Source organism: Lepidothrix coronata, unplaced genomic scaffold (assembly GCF_001604755.1).
Source record: "Lepidothrix coronata isolate B3197 unplaced genomic scaffold, Lepidothrix_coronata-1.0 Scaffold67, whole genome shotgun sequence".
Lineage (NCBI taxonomy): Eukaryota > Metazoa > Chordata > Aves > Passeriformes > Pipridae > Lepidothrix > Lepidothrix coronata.
In genome coordinates, this window is record NW_016690247.1 from 4,565,557 (window position 1) to 4,585,544 (window position 19,988).

At 38.6% G+C, this 19,988-nt stretch overlaps 1 protein-coding gene across 8 annotated transcripts in view; it reads right to left on the reverse strand.

The window, feature by feature from the left end:
• EFR3A (EFR3 homolog A) overlaps positions 1 to 19,988 on the reverse strand; it is a 76,004-nt gene that overhangs the window by 17,789 nt on the left and 38,227 nt on the right. For 7 of the 8 annotated variants that reach the window (XM_017818328.1, XM_017818327.1, XM_017818330.1 and 4 more), the window contains 8 exons: positions 16,641 to 16,778; positions 10,752 to 10,830; positions 9,601 to 9,736; positions 8,258 to 8,422; positions 5,806 to 5,917; positions 3,917 to 3,968; positions 942 to 1,114; positions 429 to 504 (listed from right to left, as the gene is read on the reverse strand). In XM_017818328.1, coding sequence (XP_017673817.1) covers positions 429 to 504; positions 942 to 1,114; positions 3,917 to 3,968; positions 5,806 to 5,917; positions 8,258 to 8,422; positions 9,601 to 9,736; positions 10,752 to 10,830; positions 16,641 to 16,778 — 931 coding nt within the window. The remainder of the gene's footprint in view (positions 1 to 428; positions 505 to 941; positions 1,115 to 3,916; positions 3,969 to 5,805; positions 5,918 to 8,257; positions 8,423 to 9,600; positions 9,737 to 10,751; positions 10,831 to 16,640; positions 16,779 to 19,988) is intronic. The other variant, XM_017818324.1, reaches the window with a different exon arrangement.

The window sequence follows — 19,988 nt, forward strand, 5'->3', positions numbered from 1 at the left end:
ATTTCAACAGGAAATGAATGCCAACATCTGACCACAGTGCAGTATTCATGCAATTCTCTGCATAAAATAGAACAGTACTGTGTTTATAAAGAAGCTGTTGTTAGAAACTAGTGGTAATATTGGTTAATCATACTTGTTTGTGTATGCATGTGTACACATGTATTTTATCCTTTTTTATTCTTTTAATTCTCTGTCTAATTTCACGCATACAAGGGTCTTCACCTAAGACATACATGGCAATTTTATTTCATGGAACCATCGTTAAAGTATCTAGAGCACCTCAACATTGAAATCACTGTAATTTGATTAAAATCATTTGGTACTGATCTTTGCAACTTCTTGCAAAAATACAACTGTAGAAGACAATCAAAGTAACTGGTTCAGTTACTTTATTTCTAGATAAAAAAAGTGATGTTTCACTCTATTACCTTTTTCATGAAGCTCACATCCTGCCTTGAAATCTTGTCTCTTTTTATCTTTAGATCGGAAACATCTGGTATTATTCTACAAACGTAAGAAAAATATCATTTTAGCAAAAAAAAAGTTGGAAAGGAAGAGGATGTGAAATATAGGAACTATTCAAACAAATCTTGATGCAATTTCCCTTTTAATTATATCCAGTCTTAACAATGGTATTCAAATTTCAGTTGAAGAAGGAGAACAATAAACAGAATTATGACAATCACAATTTTTTTTTTGCTACATAAAATAACATATTCTGTCTTCCACAGCTAAACCAGTAGATATTTGAAATAGTTATTTAAGGTAGGAGCACTGAGGCTTACCTGTAAAATGCCTGCCATCAATAAAAGACACTGTACATTTACCAAAACATTACATCAAAATTTCACGTTAGGAATAGTATTTAAAGATCAACAGTACTTATCATTCAGGTATTAAACTAGAATTTCAAGCAGGCCAAAGCAAACAAAAAGCAGTACCGTATCCCTCTGAGCTTCGCTCTGTTGTCGTGCCGATCAATGAGGTTATGCAGGATTTCCAGGACCAGCTGCCTTAGCTCAGAGTCCTCCATGAGTGAAGGAGACAGTAACGGGTCCAGGAATGGGGGAGGAAGTGCATTACTGATCGTTGTGGCTTTGTATCCTGAAGTCACCTGTTTGTTGTCGGAAGTTAAATTAATGTGTGTCGTTACTGCACTTTAAGAATTAACTGCATTTGTCACATACTTTTAGTGGGCTTGCTTTGGCATCTGAAAGGTGGATTCAAATTGAAGTATTGGATTAATTTTGAAAATTCCTGACCTCACTATGGATTTGGAAGGACTCCAACACACATTTTCAAATTAACTCTCTCATTTGTTAAAAGGATTGTTTCTCTGGATCCTTCCTTTACCAAGATACCCAGAAGAAAAAATAAAGGCATGAATTTTTTTTTTAAATGGCCTATGAAAAGTTGCAGGGCGTAAAATGAAGATAGTAATAATTACAATAGAGATTTTTCCATTTCAGGCTATGAGCTGTTCAGTTCACATATGTTACTAAGTAAGCTCATGTGAATTAAAAAAGAGAAGTCAGAGTCTGTATGTACACCTTAAACATTTATTGATACTACTTTATTGCAAAACATAACGTAAGCAGCAAACACCACTTTCTTAGAAATCTGGTACCAGAGTGGTTTTTTTTTTCTTTTGTTAAACTAATACAACTTCTGACTTGCCCCATTCAATTACTTTTAATTAAAGGAAACTCTGTAGGTACATAAAGAATAGTAAACTTCTACTGACAATTCAGATATGAATCCCCTGAATATTTACAGCAGTCAGATATGTTTATAATTTAAAATGGAGGTTATCAGAATACTAGAAACTCAAAAACAAAACAGATTCAGAAGCTGCAAAGTATAAGGTACCGAGCATGAGGGGAGAAAAATTATTCAAAATTTAATTACAATAAACACAGTAATATTTTTATCTCAGGCTTACTTAATAATTGTATCTTTATTATACATATTCCATACCCTTTTACATGTGAACTATGTTGTGCTGGTTTTGGCTGGGACAGTTAATTTTCTTCATAGTAGCACATATGCTGCTGTGTTCTGGATTTGTGACCAAAACAGTGCTGATAACATGGGGTTGATTTAGTTACTGCTGAGCAGAGCTTGCAGACTTCCAAAGGGATATCCCACACTAAAATGTGTCATCTCAGCAACAAAAGAGGTGGAAGTTTGCAAGGGCTGCCACTCCTCAGGGACTGGCTGGGTATCAGCTGGCTTGTGGGGAGCAACTGGGTTTTGGGTGAGGGTTTTGGTTTATTTTATTATTAGTTGATTTCTTTTCTCTTGGTTTCCTTCTTTTACTTACTAAACTGTTTTCATCTCAACCCACTTTTCTCACTGGTACCTTCTGATTCTCTCCCTCATCCCTCTGGGGAAGAGTGAGGGAGTGACTGGGTGGTCCCTGGTGCCTGCTGGGGTTAAACCACAACACGTGAGCAAGCACTGTGCCTGCAGCATAACTGAAGGTGTTCAAAGAGAAGTGGCTGGCAGAGGAGCACAAGGGCACATTAAGGTATCTAAGCAATCATTTTGAAAATGGAAAATGGCTAATATTACAGGCAGCAAGTCTGCAAATGTAAGTGCACACTTTTAATTAAGTGCCAGATTTCAACTGCCTATTAACTTGTCTGCCTGTGAGTATGCATGGGAACAGACTAATTATTTTATGAAATATTATTCTTTTGTAAAGAATACATGATGTACAATGCTCACATTTTTTTCACAATATTTATCAATGTCTGAGTAATTCATTAAGCATCAGAACATTCACTTTCACACCTTTGTGCCATGATGGGATTTTACTTCCATATTCTAAAGAGAAGGCAAATTTAAATTCAGTGTCCAAAATGTTAAATTCCTCTCACATGCACAACCTGAATCCCTTAAAGTATACTTAGGCTATGCAGTGCTCAAAATCATGAGAACAATTCTTACTGACTTGGATGGAACTTTAAGACTGGTGAGATGAATATTGTCAGGAATAGCTTAGGCATACCTGAGTCTATCTTTACTGGAGACAATGTGCAAAATGACCACCTGAGGCCCTCTCTAACAACTTTTCTATCTTAAATTGCAACTGTGAATGCTCAGGTCTTCTGCAAACCACAGTGTAGGATTTCAGATTTGGACAACCAAAGAATGGTTTAAACAACTTACCTAACACCACACACAAATTTCATGTCAAAGCAGGGACAGAAGCTCATTTTCCAGGAAAGTATTCTGCTTTAGTTGTGAAATCATTCTTTATGCTGTATCCCCTACTTCAGTGACTAAACAGTTTTCAGCTTCTGCAACAAAACAGGCCAGGCTTCTACTGGCAAGAGTTTCCTTTACCACCCACTTTCTGATTCTTACCATCTGTGTCTATTTCCAGAAATACTCTTTAAAGGTTTACAGTTGAAAAATGTATTTGTGATAAAACAGTCAGTCATACCTTACAAGAAACTTGGGAAATATTAGGAAGGAAAGAACAATTGTGTCTGAGGCTTTAAGAGCTTGGAGATAGGCATCCACTTCTGTGCTTTTAAAAATATTGTCCACTCTACTAATTACTGCTTTTCTGGGCTCAGAGACAAAAGTGATTTCACTTTGATATTGCCAGTATTGCTGGCAGAACTCAACCTACTCTATGATGTTCTTTTGGATCTGCAGATCCAATTATAACTGATATTCACTAATGTGCTCTAAGAGATGGAGGAGTATTTCTTGACCTGTTTGTAATCTAAGTTGGGAAAATGCTTTCACAATTTTACACAGTAGAATTCCAGATCTATGTAATAGGAATGTATGTTTAATTTCATAATCCAGAGTTGTTATACTGTACTTACGTGTGTAAAAATATAGATAAAGTGAGACATTATGTGTTTATAACATAGTATACTAAGCACAAAGGGCTTACCATAAGTAAAGATCTCAGTAACATGATCTGAATCCTTCTAGTTCCCAAATCTCTGCAATTAGAAAAAAAAAGTTGCAAATTAGGTTTTTTTGCATATCTTCAAAATATTACCTAGACATCATTCTAACAACTGCATTTCTACAAGTGAATACAGCAGTCTTGGAAGGGATGCTGGATGATCATAAATAAAGGGCAAATATCTCCAACTGAGGTGCAATAACTAAATGTTTTTGGAAGAGACATTTACAGAAAGGCTTAAAAAAATGGAGCTCGTGTAACTGAAGAAAACAGTAAACTGTATACTGTAAAGCAGATCTAAAATTCATGTTTCATTTAGCAATCCCTTTTTATCTAAAACATTCAACCACTACAAGCTTGACTTTCTTTTCACAAGCAGCAGCACTCAGAATTTCTTCTGAATTAAAATGTAATTGAGTCTTCTTAAGAAACAAGGACACCTCTTATTTAAATCAGACCTCAGAACTCTGAGACTGGAAAAAAATTATTTGCAAAATCAGTAAGGAAAACTGAAAGATCCCTCAGTTTTGGTATCACAGGAAGGTACACAGAACACTACTTAACCTGTTCTTCATCTGTTTTCATTTTCCGTCTGCTGGTACTAAAAGAAGCCAAATAGCTAATGGTACGTAGTCACTACTCTTGCAAGATCTTACGAGATAAAAGTGCACTTGGAATAAATTGCTCCATTCAAAGAGACTCTCTCAGGAAAATAAAAAAGGTACAAACCACTTTGTGCATCAGTAGCATAAAGAAAGAGTAAAACTATTCACAGGAGTTGGCCCCTGCATAACAGTGGAAACTTTCACCTACAGGGGCTGTAATCCTGGCTATTGTATCATTCAAATGTTCTGGGTAGCAGAGACCAAAATTTCATGCAATGCAAGACTGTATCAGCAGTCAGAACGCCTGCTTTATTCAGAATGACACATACACATCATACTAACACACTCAGGCGCATGTTTACACAGAACCCCATAAAAAGAAAATTGTGTAGTTAAAAAACACACCCCCTAACTGTTAATCCAAGCACAGAATTTTACATGGATTTGTTCTTCAAATACCTTCTTAATGAGTGATAACTGCCTGGCACAGACAGATTTCTGTCTTCCATGGAATATCATCCCATGGCACAGGGACACAAATACTGTACAAAAAGTTACCAAGAAGCCAGGAGAATGACAATGACTTCCTACTTAATCTAGCAGGGGACCAGTTATGTGGTGCAAAGTGTCCATGCACATCTGGAAAGAACAGCTGCAGCCTCTTCAGTGACTTTCCCCATACTGAGGAAGCACAGTCTTTTCAACATAATTGTTCACGTTACAGGGAAAAAATTACTTCAGTGTATGGCAACTTTTTAAATATGGATTTATTACAGAAATCTGACCACCTATAGCTTTTTCCTATCTCTAAATAAATAGGAAAAATTTAAAACAAATTCACTGGAATTTCTACAGTTTATTTTTTAAGCTGAAGTCAGCTCGAACAGAATGTATTAAAAACAAAAAAATTTGAAAATTATACAGCTATTTGCAAAAAGGTAGACATAGTTTAATTTCCCTCATTCCCAAAACACACATGTAAGAACTTATGGAATTAACCAGCATTCACTGGATAATTTTGGAAACATTTGTACAGATACGGAGAGAAGAAATGTTTTAGTGCAAAATAAACTTGATTCCAATCAGGTATTTTCTATCAGTATCAAGTCTGTAGGCTGATTTCATATTGCTGACACTGCGCTTGTCTTGGTTCTGCATAGTATTTAATACAGCCCCTAAGGAGTAAGGATTTGCATTTAACTTTTCTTAATGTTTTTCGCTTCATACTTTATCAAGAATCTAATAAAAAACGTAGGATATACAAACCCAAGGTGGCTGGTATCCAGTGATTGTGAAGTCCCCAAAACAGGTACTTTGCCCATAATGAACATCATAATCTCTGATCTCTGGTAATCTGGGAGATTGCTTCCAAAAAATCCTAAATAAAAATAGAATGAAATCACAGAAGAAAAGATAAATAGGGCCCTTCTCTTTATAAGGAAAGCCTTATAAATACAAGGAATATATTAACAAGGTCAAAATAGATGAGAAGAAAATTATGATTTGTTTTAGGCCATAATCTCACATGTTCATTTCTGCTGAATGGCTTTAGAGAGTCTTTTTGTGACATTTGCTTCCAACTCTGAATCCTAAAGCTTTCTAATTTTATCCTCCTCTAAATATACCATTTAAAAATTACATGCGTGGCATCTGTTAATTTGTAACTAGTGAGGAGCTGGAAGTGTTTCTCGCGGTGCACAGTGCTGTTACTTTTGTCTGTGAAGTCTCTGTTAAATGTTACAAGTGAGGGGAGAGAAACCCCAGACATACAAGTGATATATGACTATTGCTGTACTGAGGGACTGACGATGCAAGCAGCTCCTGATGGGAAGCGGAGTGCTCCAGGGAGGTCCACAAGGTGCACAGGGAGGGTTTCCTGAACCAAAGGAACCCAGGGGAGCAGAAAGGCCCACCTGGAGCCCACAGCCTGTGCCACAATGGCTGAAGGGGCCTGTGCAGGGCCAGGAGAAACACCAGGCACACACCCCCTCCCCAGCCTTAAAAGAATCCCTTAGGGGGTGCTAGCACCAGTTGGCACACAAGGAGGGTGCTGTAGCTCTTTCAGCTCAACCAGGGAGAACTAGTTTCTACCCACAGAAGGCCCTGGCCTCTCTAAGACCTGCACCCCCCGTGATTGAGGCAGTTGCCCAGTCAAACTTCCAGTAGGATCACACTGCCACCCCGACGCCAGCTGCAGGCTGAGCCCTGCTCTTATGGTAGCATGGTCACAGTTGTGGGACTGCGCCCAGGGAGGGGAACAGAGATAACACTGTTATTCCCAACATTCCCCATGGAAAGAGACCTGGGGTTCCTGGTCAATGGCAAGTTAAGTGTGAGTCAGCAGGGTGCCCTGGCAGCTAGGAGGGCCAACCATATCCTGGGGGGGCATCAGGCACAGCATCGTCAGCTGGTCAAGGAAGGTGACTGTCCCGCTCTGCTCTGCACTGGGGCGGCCCCACCTCCAGTCCATAGTTGTGGGTGGCTCAATATAAGAACATCAAACTACTAAGAGGCTGTTCAGAGAAGGACAACCAAGATGGTGAAGGGTGTTGAGGGCAAGACTTATGAGGAGAAGCTGAGATGACTTGGCTTGTTCAGCTTGGAGAAGAGAAGGCTGGGAGGTGCCCTCATCACAGTCTACACCTTCCTTGAGGGGGGCAGTGGAAGGGCAGGTGCTGATCTCCTCTCTCTGGTGACCAGTGATAGGACATGAGGAAATGGAATGAAGCTTCATCGGGGAAGCTCAGATGGGAAAAGGTTCCTTACTGAATGGGTGGCTGGTCACTAGAACAGGCTCCCCAGGGAAGTGGTCACAGCACCAAGCGTGACAGAGCTCAAGGAGCATCTGGACAATGCTCTTAGTTGCATGGTTTAGTTGTAAGAAGTCCTGTGAGGAGCAGGGAGTTGGAATCGATCATCGACAGAAAGAAGCTTTACTTTAAAAAGTTGGGTTGTGGGGTTTCCAGCATTTGTTTTTTTGGGGGGGAGGTTAATATTTTAAATTGGAGTTTTACTGCAATGATGAGAAATAATCTATTACATACTTGCTATTGCTCTAAAAAGCTTCAAGGTACAGATTAGTAAACAACATTTAAGAAGTAACACTGCCCCTTGTTCTTTAAGGAAAGGAATACACATCATAAATGCAATGCAATATATAATATCAGTACCACAAAGAGAAAATCTGAGAAAAGGGGAGGGGGTATTCCAACAAAATAATTTACAGAATTTGTTCCGCCACTTACAGTGCTGCCCGTTAAAGTACTTAAGTTGTTGTAGCACACCCGGCCATTAGGTGTCATTGTTGCTACTGTGTTTAACATTTGTTTCTACAAGTTTTCAGGCAGCTCCTACTAAAATATATTTTACTGTATACGATTGTTTGCAATATGATTTTCATAAAAGGACTAATATTAGTCCTAAGGTAGCGATTTATTTCTATATTTCAAGGGCCATATAATAATGTAACTAAAATTTAAGTCTACCAGCATTTTTAATTATCATCGAGCTTCTTCCCTATCTGCTCAGCTAGCATTTAAAAGAACAACCTTTCAGAAGACAAACACATAAAGTGAGCCTGAGAATGAGGCAAATACAATCAGAGATATCACACTTGGTATTATTCTTTTTGGATTCAAGCTGGTCCAATACCATCTCATTGTGGAAGGGGGAAAACAAGAGGGATTTTAAGTGAGCCTGTGTTACTGTCATTACTCACCAATTGTTTGAATAATTGCATTCTGGACAATCCTCTCATCGCTCTCCTTGGAGCTCGTGCTGAAAGCGGCACTTCCCGCTGAGCTGCGCCTGTCACCCAGCTCAAAGTCAACGCTGATGCGCAAGTGCTTCAACAAGGTATTAAACACCTCCAGAACTGTTGGGCCTGGAAACAACAAGTAACAGTGATTGCACCTGTCAAGGGAAAGATGTCTTAAGAAAATGAAAACCGACCTTTTCAATCCCTTTTCACAAGAAATCTGAGTAAGCATAAAAAACCCAAGTGAAATTCAGTGTTTGAGGCGTAAGGAAGTTTTGAAGTGTGCCTACATCTTGATGTTTTAGAAATTCACTTGGAATCAGGAAATGCAATCAGATACATCTGCATAATCCATTCTGATCAAGTGTACTGGGTCTGGCCAGGATGGAGGTAACTTTTTTTCCTTGTCCATGCAGCTTTTGCTCCACCCATTACACTGTCATTATCTTGATCCATGAGACTTCTCACCTTCTGTCTACATTGTCTTAGTCCTGTGGGAAAGGGGAATGAGCAAACAGCTGTTGGCCAGAATCAAGCCACCATGCAAGTTTCAGATAAAAAAGAGGAGTGGTTGCTGAAATTAAGCATCAACAATGGGTTAAACTGCAGGTACCCACCCCCGAACTTCAGTTATTTCAAAACCTGCTATTAAAATTCAGTTCTAAATATTGGATCAAATAATGAGCTCTTTTCATCATACAGTAAAAGGCTTCACAGGTCTGTGCATGCAAGTGGGTCTTATATAAAGAGAAAGGACAAGCTCAGACTCAAACTAATGAGGCAGAGCAATAATATTACAGCACGAGACCAAAAAAAAATCAGAAGCAGAGCACATGTGTTTATGTATCTTCCTAACTACTTCTATTTCAAGGAACTATATCACACTTAAATTACACATTTCACCTTGTTTCAGCTGCTTCACAGTTATTAAGGTAAAATTTCTCAAAGGATCATTTTACTCAACTCCCATATTACCACTCAGGTCACAGCAGCTGTGTCAAAAAGCGACAGTGCTCTTGACATTCTGTAGTCACACACAGTTCTCTCAGACTTTGCAAACTTCTTAACAAACAGGAATTCCGGCCTTTCATGACTTTTTCATTCAGTTCTTCAATAGAAGGGTTATGTAACAGTCAAACAATAAAGTACGTTTGAGTAATTTATCAGCACAAAAGAGAAAAAACGAGTAAATACAAAACCTTCTCAAAATAAATGCTTTCATTGAGTCTGAAACCAAAGCAAAAACGAGCACCATCCTGCAAATCTATCCTTTGACCTGATGCCTTGAATTTAATACAACTTACCTATTGATCCTTTAGCTGCTATTGCAACTGCTTCCAAAAGAACCTGAATAATGCCAGCACGGACTCGTGGCGAGTCCCTTTTGCGGACGTCAAGGTGTCCAAGGATTTCTTGTATGACATGATGGGAATACTGTGCCTATTAAAAAACAGACAGAAAAGCTTCATCTGTGACTTTAATGAGAATGAACTCATACACCGCTCAGCTACAGTCATGACCATGTTCCTGTTCTGCAACATGTTTATTCAGAAATTTATCAAAATTTCCATCAATGACTTCAAAAAAGTACCATAATAGATGAAGTTACACAGGTCCATTCAGCCCAGTATACAAAAGTTTACAGTCTTAAAATATCAAGGAACATCTACAGCACAGAGGAAGTGTGAAGTGGTCCTTCAGTGAGCTAACTGCAGTTCAAGGACTTCAGCACCATTGATATAAATGCTGAGAAAACTCAGCTTTCTTCTACAAACCTGGACTGTTATGACTTGATCTTCTGCGTGTCTGTTTGACACAAACAAAGAATCAGACTTGGATCATGTTTATCACAGACAATCATATAATCATAGAATGGTTTGGGGTGGAAGGGACCTTAAAAATCACCCAGTTCCAACTCCCTTGTCATGGGCAGGAAACCTTCTGCTAGACCAGGGTACTCAGACCCACACAGACTGGTCTTGAACACTTCCAGGGATGAGGCATCCACAATTTCTCTGGGTAACCTGTACAGTGCCTCACCACCCTCACAGTAAAGAATTTCTCCATAATATCCAATTTCCACCTTTCCTCCTTCAGCTTAAGGCCACAATACAGGCTGCTCATTAATGAAAATCTTGAGCACAACACAGTTCCATGTGAAGTTGGTTTCTTGAGCTGTAAAAGCAGCACAGCTGTACTGGCACACAGAAATGACCAATTTGAGAGATCTATTTGTCAAGCACAATGCCAGATCAGTACAGCTATCCTAGTCCTTGTTCTGGAGCTTGCTGAAGGACCTCTGCACTACCTGCCACTGGAGTTATTGAAAGGGATCTTTTGGATTCTTTGACTTCATCTACTGTCTACCACTATCATGGTAAGGTAAGCATTTAAACCTCTCTCATGTGCTCAAAACATGTATGCAAGGAAAAAAAAACGCTGGAGAAAATCCTACCTGTATAGAATACATGATGATTTTAAAGCAGGAAACAGCAAATTCATTAGGATCCCATAGTCTGTGATGGTCTAAATGCCTGTAAGCAAAAATCAAGAGACCTGAAATAATGACATTCTGCAGATATAACAAATGGTATCTTAGGGTTTTCTCAAAATTCATCCCAAAAGGATTATTTTCTTACATAAAACTTCTAAAAAATAACTTATTAACTCAGTGAGAAATCTAGAACTTAAAAAAAGCATTTTTTTCAAGGTTTAGGATGTGATCACAATACATGCGGCTGAAACAGAAATGCCTGAGCTTCTAGTTCCAGAAATTTAAGGAATCTTGTCACTCCAAAGATACGCAGTTAAAAATATACACTGTTTCCACACAAAATGCAAGCATAAAAATGGCTGTGACATTAGATGCTCGCTTATGTGAGAGATATGCTGAAGAGGATGTTTTAACACTGTGACAAACTTCTACTCTACAGAAGATAAATAATTTGTTTTTAATCACAAACTACAAAATAATTAGGGCTGAATGTTCCATTCAGAACAGAGACTCTAAGAACTATTTTTCTTTTCATGGTGGTTTCATGAATAAAATATGTGGAAAACAAAAAAAAGCTACTCTTTATGCATATACACCTTTACATCTGAAGCATTTCAACAGTTTCTGCAAGAAATATCAAAACAGAATCCAAATGATAAATGCACGGTTTTCTTTTTAAATGGGAGAGGAACCACAAATGACAAACTCTGTCAGAGTTTTAAGCAAATACAAGGAATTCTGCTTAAGCACTATGCTGAAAGCTATGAATAGGGCACACAAAGTTTTGCAAAAAGGAGATCTGAGTATCTGAAAAAGCATGACAAAAATAACTGCATTTTTCAATCTAGAAGACTGAAAGAAAAGGTAATTTTGGATGCATTTTAATTGCTATGATTTAGGTTTAAAAAAAACCATATGAAACCCAACAAATTCACCAAAAACCAACAAACAAACAGGCCAAACCAACCAAAAAACTTTCTAACAGAAACTGAATTTAGGTTGTGTTTCTAAACAGGTATCTCAGCTACAGAATCCTTACTGCTCTGCCCTTTCTCAAAGAACTTAGGAAATACATGCTTCAAACAGCAAGCTCAAAAGCCCACAGGTGAAAGGAGTCAGTGCTCTGAACACAGGAGGACTGACTGGATGCTTAAACTTTCTCTGCCTAGAATATGGAGGTCTCAATTCACTCACTGGGCAGCTGCTCCCAGCAGTGACCCAGCTGCATACACAGGTCTCCTTCAAGCTTGATTAAACCAGCTGATACAAAGCCACCCTCTCCTGTGCTCTAAATTATCTTGCAGTCCACTGCAGAGCTTAAAAAAAAAAGTACTGCCATTTTGACACATTACATACCTTTAATAGAAATCCCTACAGGAAAGAATGTCAGGGATTTTAAAGGTATTTTGCCTGTCAAAATAACAACAGATTTGCATTACTAAATATCAGACCTGACTACCTGTTGGGGATAACTGCCTTTCTTGAGCACACTGCAAATGCACAAGGTATAATTAATCCTGCCTTGGGGTAGAAAAACTAACAAAATCACCTCTTTAAATCCTTCAGGGCATAGAGGGTATAATGTATTTACTCATGTCTTCTTCCTTCTTAATATAATTTCAGTACAGTCCGTCATTTCTTGTACGTGATAGCTTATTTTGGCTAACCTATTTTATTTTTGTCTCATCAAACAGAAAATCATACTCTCCACTATTTTCTCCTGATTGGAACTGATCCCTTAATCTTTCAGGGCAGCATGTATTCTCTGTTACCCTTGACAGTTCCTATTTATCTGCCCTAAAGATCCATTCAGGCAGATTACGGTCAACCACATCTTATATCATGTTAAAAAAAACCAAATTCCTCTCAAAACAAGATATACAGTTTTCTTCTTCCAGAAAGGCCAAGTATTAGCTGCTTCAGGTAGATGAACTGATGGGATGACAGCAGGGGGAAGATGACAGCCTAGGTTAAAGACCTGTGTAACAGCTCAATGGGAAGCTTACTTTGTGTACTAGAATTTTCCTCCTAAGAACAGCAGTATTAGATTACTGTAGGTGACACATTTTACTGATTGTAACACAGTGTATTCAATGTAGTTTTGTTTTTGTAAAAGAGGGTAAAGGGTATTTTCAGCATGGTGCATTTACTTCGTTAAAATCGAGTCACACCTTGACTCCTTTTTTTATTTTTTCAAATTACATTTATTTCAATAAAGAATATCCAAGTAAGGTTACAAAAAATTTTACTGCTGGATTAACAAATGCCAAAGCTGCCTTCCATTGAGATCTGTTGCATATATGTGGCAAATGTGCACAACTGGGTTTCTCAATTTAAAAGGAACAGCAGAACCAATCATGCAAATTACTTTATGGAGAGAGAGACAGCCACTAATGATCCCTGAACTCCCTCTCATTGTCACACATGCAAGCAATCCTTACAGTACAAGATGATAAACTGATACTGAGGATTAGAAAGCATAACTGAGGCATGCATGTAAGGGAATACACAAAATAATCTGCATCATGCACCAGTCTGTTAGTATTTGAAAGCCTTGCAGAGATGATGTGATAACTGACAAGAAAGGAAATACAGTAAGATAAACAGTTTTTACACTTGGGAAGTTTTTTATATTCATTAGGTTCCTGGATCTCTCTGATTCTGCCTAATCTATTCACCACTGCAAATTCATGCTAAGTAAGTCTCAACAGCTTCTGACTGTTGACACAACATAGAAAATTTTTTCAGGTAATGTTAATATAATTTTTTTTTTTTACTTTCATTAAGCAATTTCCCAGATTCATCTGTCAGATTTCATTAAAAATTATTATTTCAAAGTATTTAGCTACATGAAGACATTTATAACCATGGAGATTTTCTACCAAAGGCAAGGAAAATTAAGGTCAACCCAAACCTGTATCAGGACACTGACTTCAGATTTCTACTATCTTCATTATTTTTAAATCCCTCAATCACTGAATACACCCAATTTCATGACAGAAGCGCTATTATCTCAGTTTTGCAAGGAAGTGATACCATGTTGCCTGATATTCCAGTGCCACATGAAGCAAATCTTCCAGTGGGGAACTGAATCTGTACCTTCAGTGTTAACATAAGAGGCCTTATCTATTGCTCCAGAGTTTTCTTAAAAGCTGTAAAATTGTTGAAAATTGTTAGGAGAAATTGTTTTCTAATCATAAGCTCAGTCAGGTTTTTCAATCCGATAAAGTACAATGGACTCGCTATCTTGAACTTTCCTTCTACCTGTTGTACTCACTCACAAAGTGAAGCTGATTAGATACAGCACTCCCTTTTTGTTTAGGAAAAACAGATTGAAATTGCATTTTCTGCATCTCTTTGTTCTTCAAAAACACTAAACCTTTACAGCAATCATTTCTAAAAAGACACATTTGGCAATTCTTCCTCAGAATGAACACAAAAATGGTGACCACAAAGACTGTCTATTTATAAAAGAGATGATATATTCTGAGCACCTGGTCATTATCTACTGATTTCAGTGCAGCATGTGGCACACTGAGGTGCACATGCTTTGAATACATCAGGCTTTAGACTTTCAACAGGAAAAACAGGTATGACACCTTCTCAAATCCCAAACCAAGCACTAACTCTTGTCTAGGGAATCAGGAATTATTTGTAGGAAACTTCCCTGATACTAAAATGATACAAAAGACTGCAGTTACTGCACATGATGATAAAGTTTTGTGATAAACCCATCAAAAGAATTTAAAAGTGGTAAGAAAGCAGCTGCAATGTAGTTCCAAATAGTCCATTCAGACTTTTTGGCACCTAACTGTTCACTCTGGTGGCAGGTATATGAGGAATGCAAATTTTAAATCTAGGGAAGAATGAGTATTTCTTAATTAAACACTCAACTTTGCAACATTTAAAATCCTATCAGGCTGGTATAACAGCTATGTATGGAAAATAAGAGAATAGCATAGTTCTTTGTATTTAATGCTTTCTGGGGAAAAACAAAAGGATACAAAAATTTTCTGCCCTCAATACCAACCCTACCTTCCTTTGCAATTTCTGTTCTTAACAGCAGTAACTTGAAAACGACTTTTGGAGCGAGTCTTCAGTGTACTAATAAAATACTTAATACTTGTGGGAAGAACTAAGGCCCTATAAGAGAACCTATTCCTGTAACAGAAGCATATCTTGAAAAATCTACAAGAAGCAAGCAGCTCTTCTCATCCCCAGGAAAAGCCAGGGTTTGAAGGTGCAGAGCTTCCTGCAAAGATTTATGCCTAGAACACGTGAACTTTCATAGAAACACAGAATGGTTTAGGTTGGAAGGGACTGTAAAGATCACTTAGTTCCCAACCCTGCTGTCATGGGATGGGACATCTTCCACTAGACCAGGTTGCTCAAAGCCCCATCCAACCTGGCCTTCCAACACTTCCAGGGATGGAGCATCCACAACTTCTCTGGGAAACCTGTGCCAGTGCTTCATCTCCCTCACAGCTAAGAATTTCTTCCTAATATCTAATCTAAATCTACCCTCTTTCAAGTCAAAGCCACGCCCCTATGTCCTACTGCTACACACACTTGTCATAAGTCCCTCTCCAGCTCTTTTGTGGCCCCATTTAGGCATGGAAGGGGCTCTAAGGTCTTCCCAGAGCCTTCTCTTCTCCAGGTTGAATAACCTCAACTTTCTCAGCCTCTCTTCATAGGAGAGGTGCTCCAGCTCCCTGATCATCTTCGGGGCCTCCTCTGGACTCGCTCCAACAGGTCCATGTCTTTCTTATGCTGGGGGCCCCAGAGCCAGACACAGTAAACACAGTACTCCAGGTGAGGTCTCACGAGAGCAGAGCAGATGGGGAGAATCCCCTCTCTCTTTGATGCAGCCCAGGGCACGTTTGGCTTTCCGGGCTGTCAGAGCACATTGCCAGGTATTGCTGGGCTGTTCATCAGCAAACAGTCCCAAGTCCTTTTCCCCAGGGCTGCTCTCAATCCCTTCATCCCCCAGCCTGTACTGGTTCTGAGGATTGCCCTGACTCAGGTGCAGGACCTCATGCTGAACCTCTTGAGGTTTTCACAGGTCCCACCTCTCAAGCCTGTCCCCGTCCCTTGGGATGCCATCCCTTCCCTCTTGAGTTTGACTGCCCGACACAGCTTGGTGTTACTGGACAATTTTATGAGGGTGCACTCAATCCCACTGTCTATATCACTGACAAAGATGTTAAACAGTTCTGTCCCATTACCAAACCCTGGGGAGCACCACCTGTCACTGATCTCCACTTGGACATGGAGCCTGGAAAACCTCCCTGTACGCCATGACCCTCTGCTCTGCTGTGCAATGTGCCTCAACAGAGCTGGGAGATAAATGTCTGCTTTGCAACAGACATTTAACAGAGGTGAAAGAGGCAGACTTAACTCATCTCAATGCTTGTAGCTTTTTTCACAACATATTTTTAAGGAATCAACAGGTCAAACGCAGAGAACTGAAAAACACTGGACTTGACTTGGAAGTATGAATTGCAACTTTTGTCGTGCTATTTGTATTTTACTTGGTTTGTCTCTCCACTGATTGCAACACTCATCTATGGGAAATTAATATCTTGAATAAACAGATTCACGTTGAAAAAAAAAGGCCATCTGAGGCAACGATCTATCCAAACCATTGTATTCACTTCTGAAATCAGTTTTCTCTGTAACTGCCTTCGAGTTAATATACAGGTAACAAAGAGGTGAGATGAAAAGAGGAGCAATTTTTTGAAGAAACATGAATGGAATCCTTTGGGTTGAAAAGGAGGAAGGAATTTAGTGCAACAGAAAAGAGGATGAAATAACGAAAACCTCTTAACGCGTCATGAATTTTTAACTTACGCAAAAACTGGTCTGACAGCATTATTCATATTTCCATAGGTTGCTCGTCCTAGTAGTTCTCTGAAACAATTCTCGGCCAGCAGAGCAGGATTTTCCTCTTTCTCTCCTCCTGTTGGAGAGGATGGAGGGCCTATTCTGCTGAAATAAGACAAAATATATTGTTTATCCTACTGATTAATATTCAGCTTCCTTACTGTACCCATCCTTGGTACTAAACCACTCATGAGTCACACTCTTGATCTAGGCAGAAACTGTATTTCAAATATGCATCAAACCAGAATTCTGAATAAAATATTTTATTCTCTTATAGCTAGACTATAAACCCACTCAGTACTAACCACTGTATTAGTATGCATTTATATGGCAAAACCAAAGGCTGCTAATACTGAGTTAAATTGTTAAATTGTTACCCTCTCCATTTTGACAAACCACTACCTGTTGCCAGTGATGAACAAAGGCTGTGAAACCATGGAAAAATGTCAGGCAGAATCTTAGTCATTTTGTTCGGATTAATGATCTCATTCACCTGCCCACTACTGAATCCATACTGTGTGGGTGAGTGTTAAATGAAACTCCAGTACTTCTGCACAAACAGATGGCTTGTGAGTTGAAAAAAAAAAAGTCTGATTGAAGTAATTAGAACATTATCACCCACACAGTTACCTCTAGATAGGTAGTGCAGAAGTTGGTCACATTTTAACTGGTGTCTCCCATCATTACAACGGACAGAGCACAGCTTAGCCCCTCAGCCAAGCTGGGGGTGCTGGGGTAAAAACAGTTCAGAAAGAAAGCAAACAGTTCCCCCTCAGGCACCTCCATTACTTATCAAGAAACACTGAACCTACAGGTGGTTTAAACACATTATAGAAACTTAAGTGAGGATTCATTCACCTACATTAACATTATGCACCTATGCATTAGGAGATTTATTTTAAATTGCAGAAATCAGTACACTAAATCTTTAAACATTATTTCAGCTCTGCAGCTAAAATTTGTGAGATAAATATGTTTAAAAATGTTCACCAAGAGCACCACCTTTAGTTAAGGTTCACTCTTCAGCATCATAAAACCTCAGCTTCAGAGCATTATAAAAAGTTGCAAACTGAAATACCACTAGTCAAATGAACATGTTGACATCATAGTTGTAATATATCTTCTGATAGCAAAAGATTTTCTACTGTTTCAATACTATTGACATCTAAAAGCAGCAATATAAGAATCCTGTTGCCTCTGGTAACATCGGTGTTTCAGAATTACCACAACATTGTCAGCTTGTCAGATTTTAATAACAGAAGAGCCTCAGGCACCCTGTTATGTAAGTAAGGAGAAATACTTTTACAAATGAACCATGATTAGAATTTTAAAAGGTATGACAATTTATATATAATCCACCATGAGTACCACTAAACTACAGCTTTATTCAACTGCTGTGCCACTTAATCTCCCTTTTCCCCCTCCCCGTATTGCCTAGAATCACATCTAGGCAGATGGGCATCCTTCTCAGCACAGAGAAGGTACAAATGACACCGTAGGTACTGTCATTCCCATTGCTGTTTTGACTGATTCCTTAAAATGCAGCAGCACTGCAAAGGTAGGTGGGTGGGGAGGAAAAAGCAAGCAGACTGCAGAACACACAGAGCGAGGCTGTCTGGCAGAACGCCAGTTAAAATGCAGTAAAAGTAAGTTATGTTTTAAGTGCTTGTATACGCAAACCTACAGAAGCTGACTTCTCAGCCCTGCCTGGAGTCTTATTTTAGAACAAGTTAAAGGATGAAATTGCAATCCAGTATTCCTCATATAAAACATTAGTCTCTGACTGCATAGGAACATTCAAAACTATCTTGTGTTGTCTGCAGGAATCACATTTTATTTTGAACAGCACCTACGTAAAAGTGTTTCTCATTAAGTGTTCCCTGGCATTATCGATGAAAGACAATGAATAGAAAACTATGCTTTTTAGTTTTAGAGAAAAGCTTCATGCAGCCTCTCGAGTTTCCATTCCAAATGAGCAATTCATACTCATTTTGTTTCACTGACTTGGCTTTTACAGAAATATCAGAAAACATCTGACAAATCCAACTTCAACACTTAAGAAAAATACTTTTATTCCTATGCATCTAGACTTCTTGTATTACCACAGGTCCAGAGGGCTGAAAATGCACTGAAATGGTCAAGAGCTACTCCCTTTAGCTGCTCTACTGGCATTATTGTGGGTAATCTCTAACAGAAGAAGTGGCAACAAGGAAATGGAAGGAGGATGTGTTGAAGTTCAGCAGTTTGAACAGCAAACACCTTATCAAAGGCTTGAACTGGCTTAGAGCAACTCAGCATCTCAAGCATTTAATACCACAAAACCAGGATTGGCCAAAAAAAATGACAGGACATGTGAAATAAGACTTAACCACCACTTACGAGCAGAGTAGCTGCAGGATTGTTTGACTATGATTTACTAACCCTGAGAAAAAAATACATTCTAACCTACCAATAAACCAGAATTTGTATGAACATTATAGATACATTAGAAGGATTCAAAGTCAAGTTTACAAGTGCTAGAGTGTCCTTCTGCCTGAAACAAGGCTGGCATGTTTAGCCAGTGAATTATCAATTTCATACATCCCTTCCCCATTTTAGAGATGCACATAAATAGACATACAAGTCACGTCATGTCTGATAGACAGATAACTAGACTGTGCATTCAGACATATGAACAAATAATGGCATCCAAGAATACAATTACCTTTTTAAAACGTTGTTTAAATAGTAAATTCTTAACTCCAAAAAGTGTCTCTTCTGACAGGTACTCAGAAGAATCTTCAATTAAGCTATTACAGTTCCACAAATTAAAATTACACTGACCTTTAAAGTAAGCTTTACCTTACATGTAGTTCAGCTTTAACCAAAAATCATTCTTTTCCATGGACCTAAGTTGGGGGTATTTTCTGGAATTTCTGCTCTTTCTCAAATAATGCTTTGATTCCATCTGCCAGAACAATATGCCTCCTACTCCTACTCTTCAAGATGGCTCTGTTTGTGCTCCACAAATATGAAGTCACCCATAAAATGAGAAATTCCGTGTAACACCACTTAGGGCCAGCAGATCAACCATTTACAAATACAGTTTTCAGCTTTTCTGTCATATGCACATCATACAAGGCCCTTACTCACCACTTAGAAAATCATTAGTCTTTTTTTTTTCTGTTGTATGTGCATTATAGAACAAGATTCAAAGAGACAGTTCAGATATTTAAGTAACAGTTACTTTTTGACAGATTTGTTTTTCTACCACCACTATTGCATTGCTCAACAGATGATAAAAATCAGTCCTGCAGGACATATAAACTGATCTGC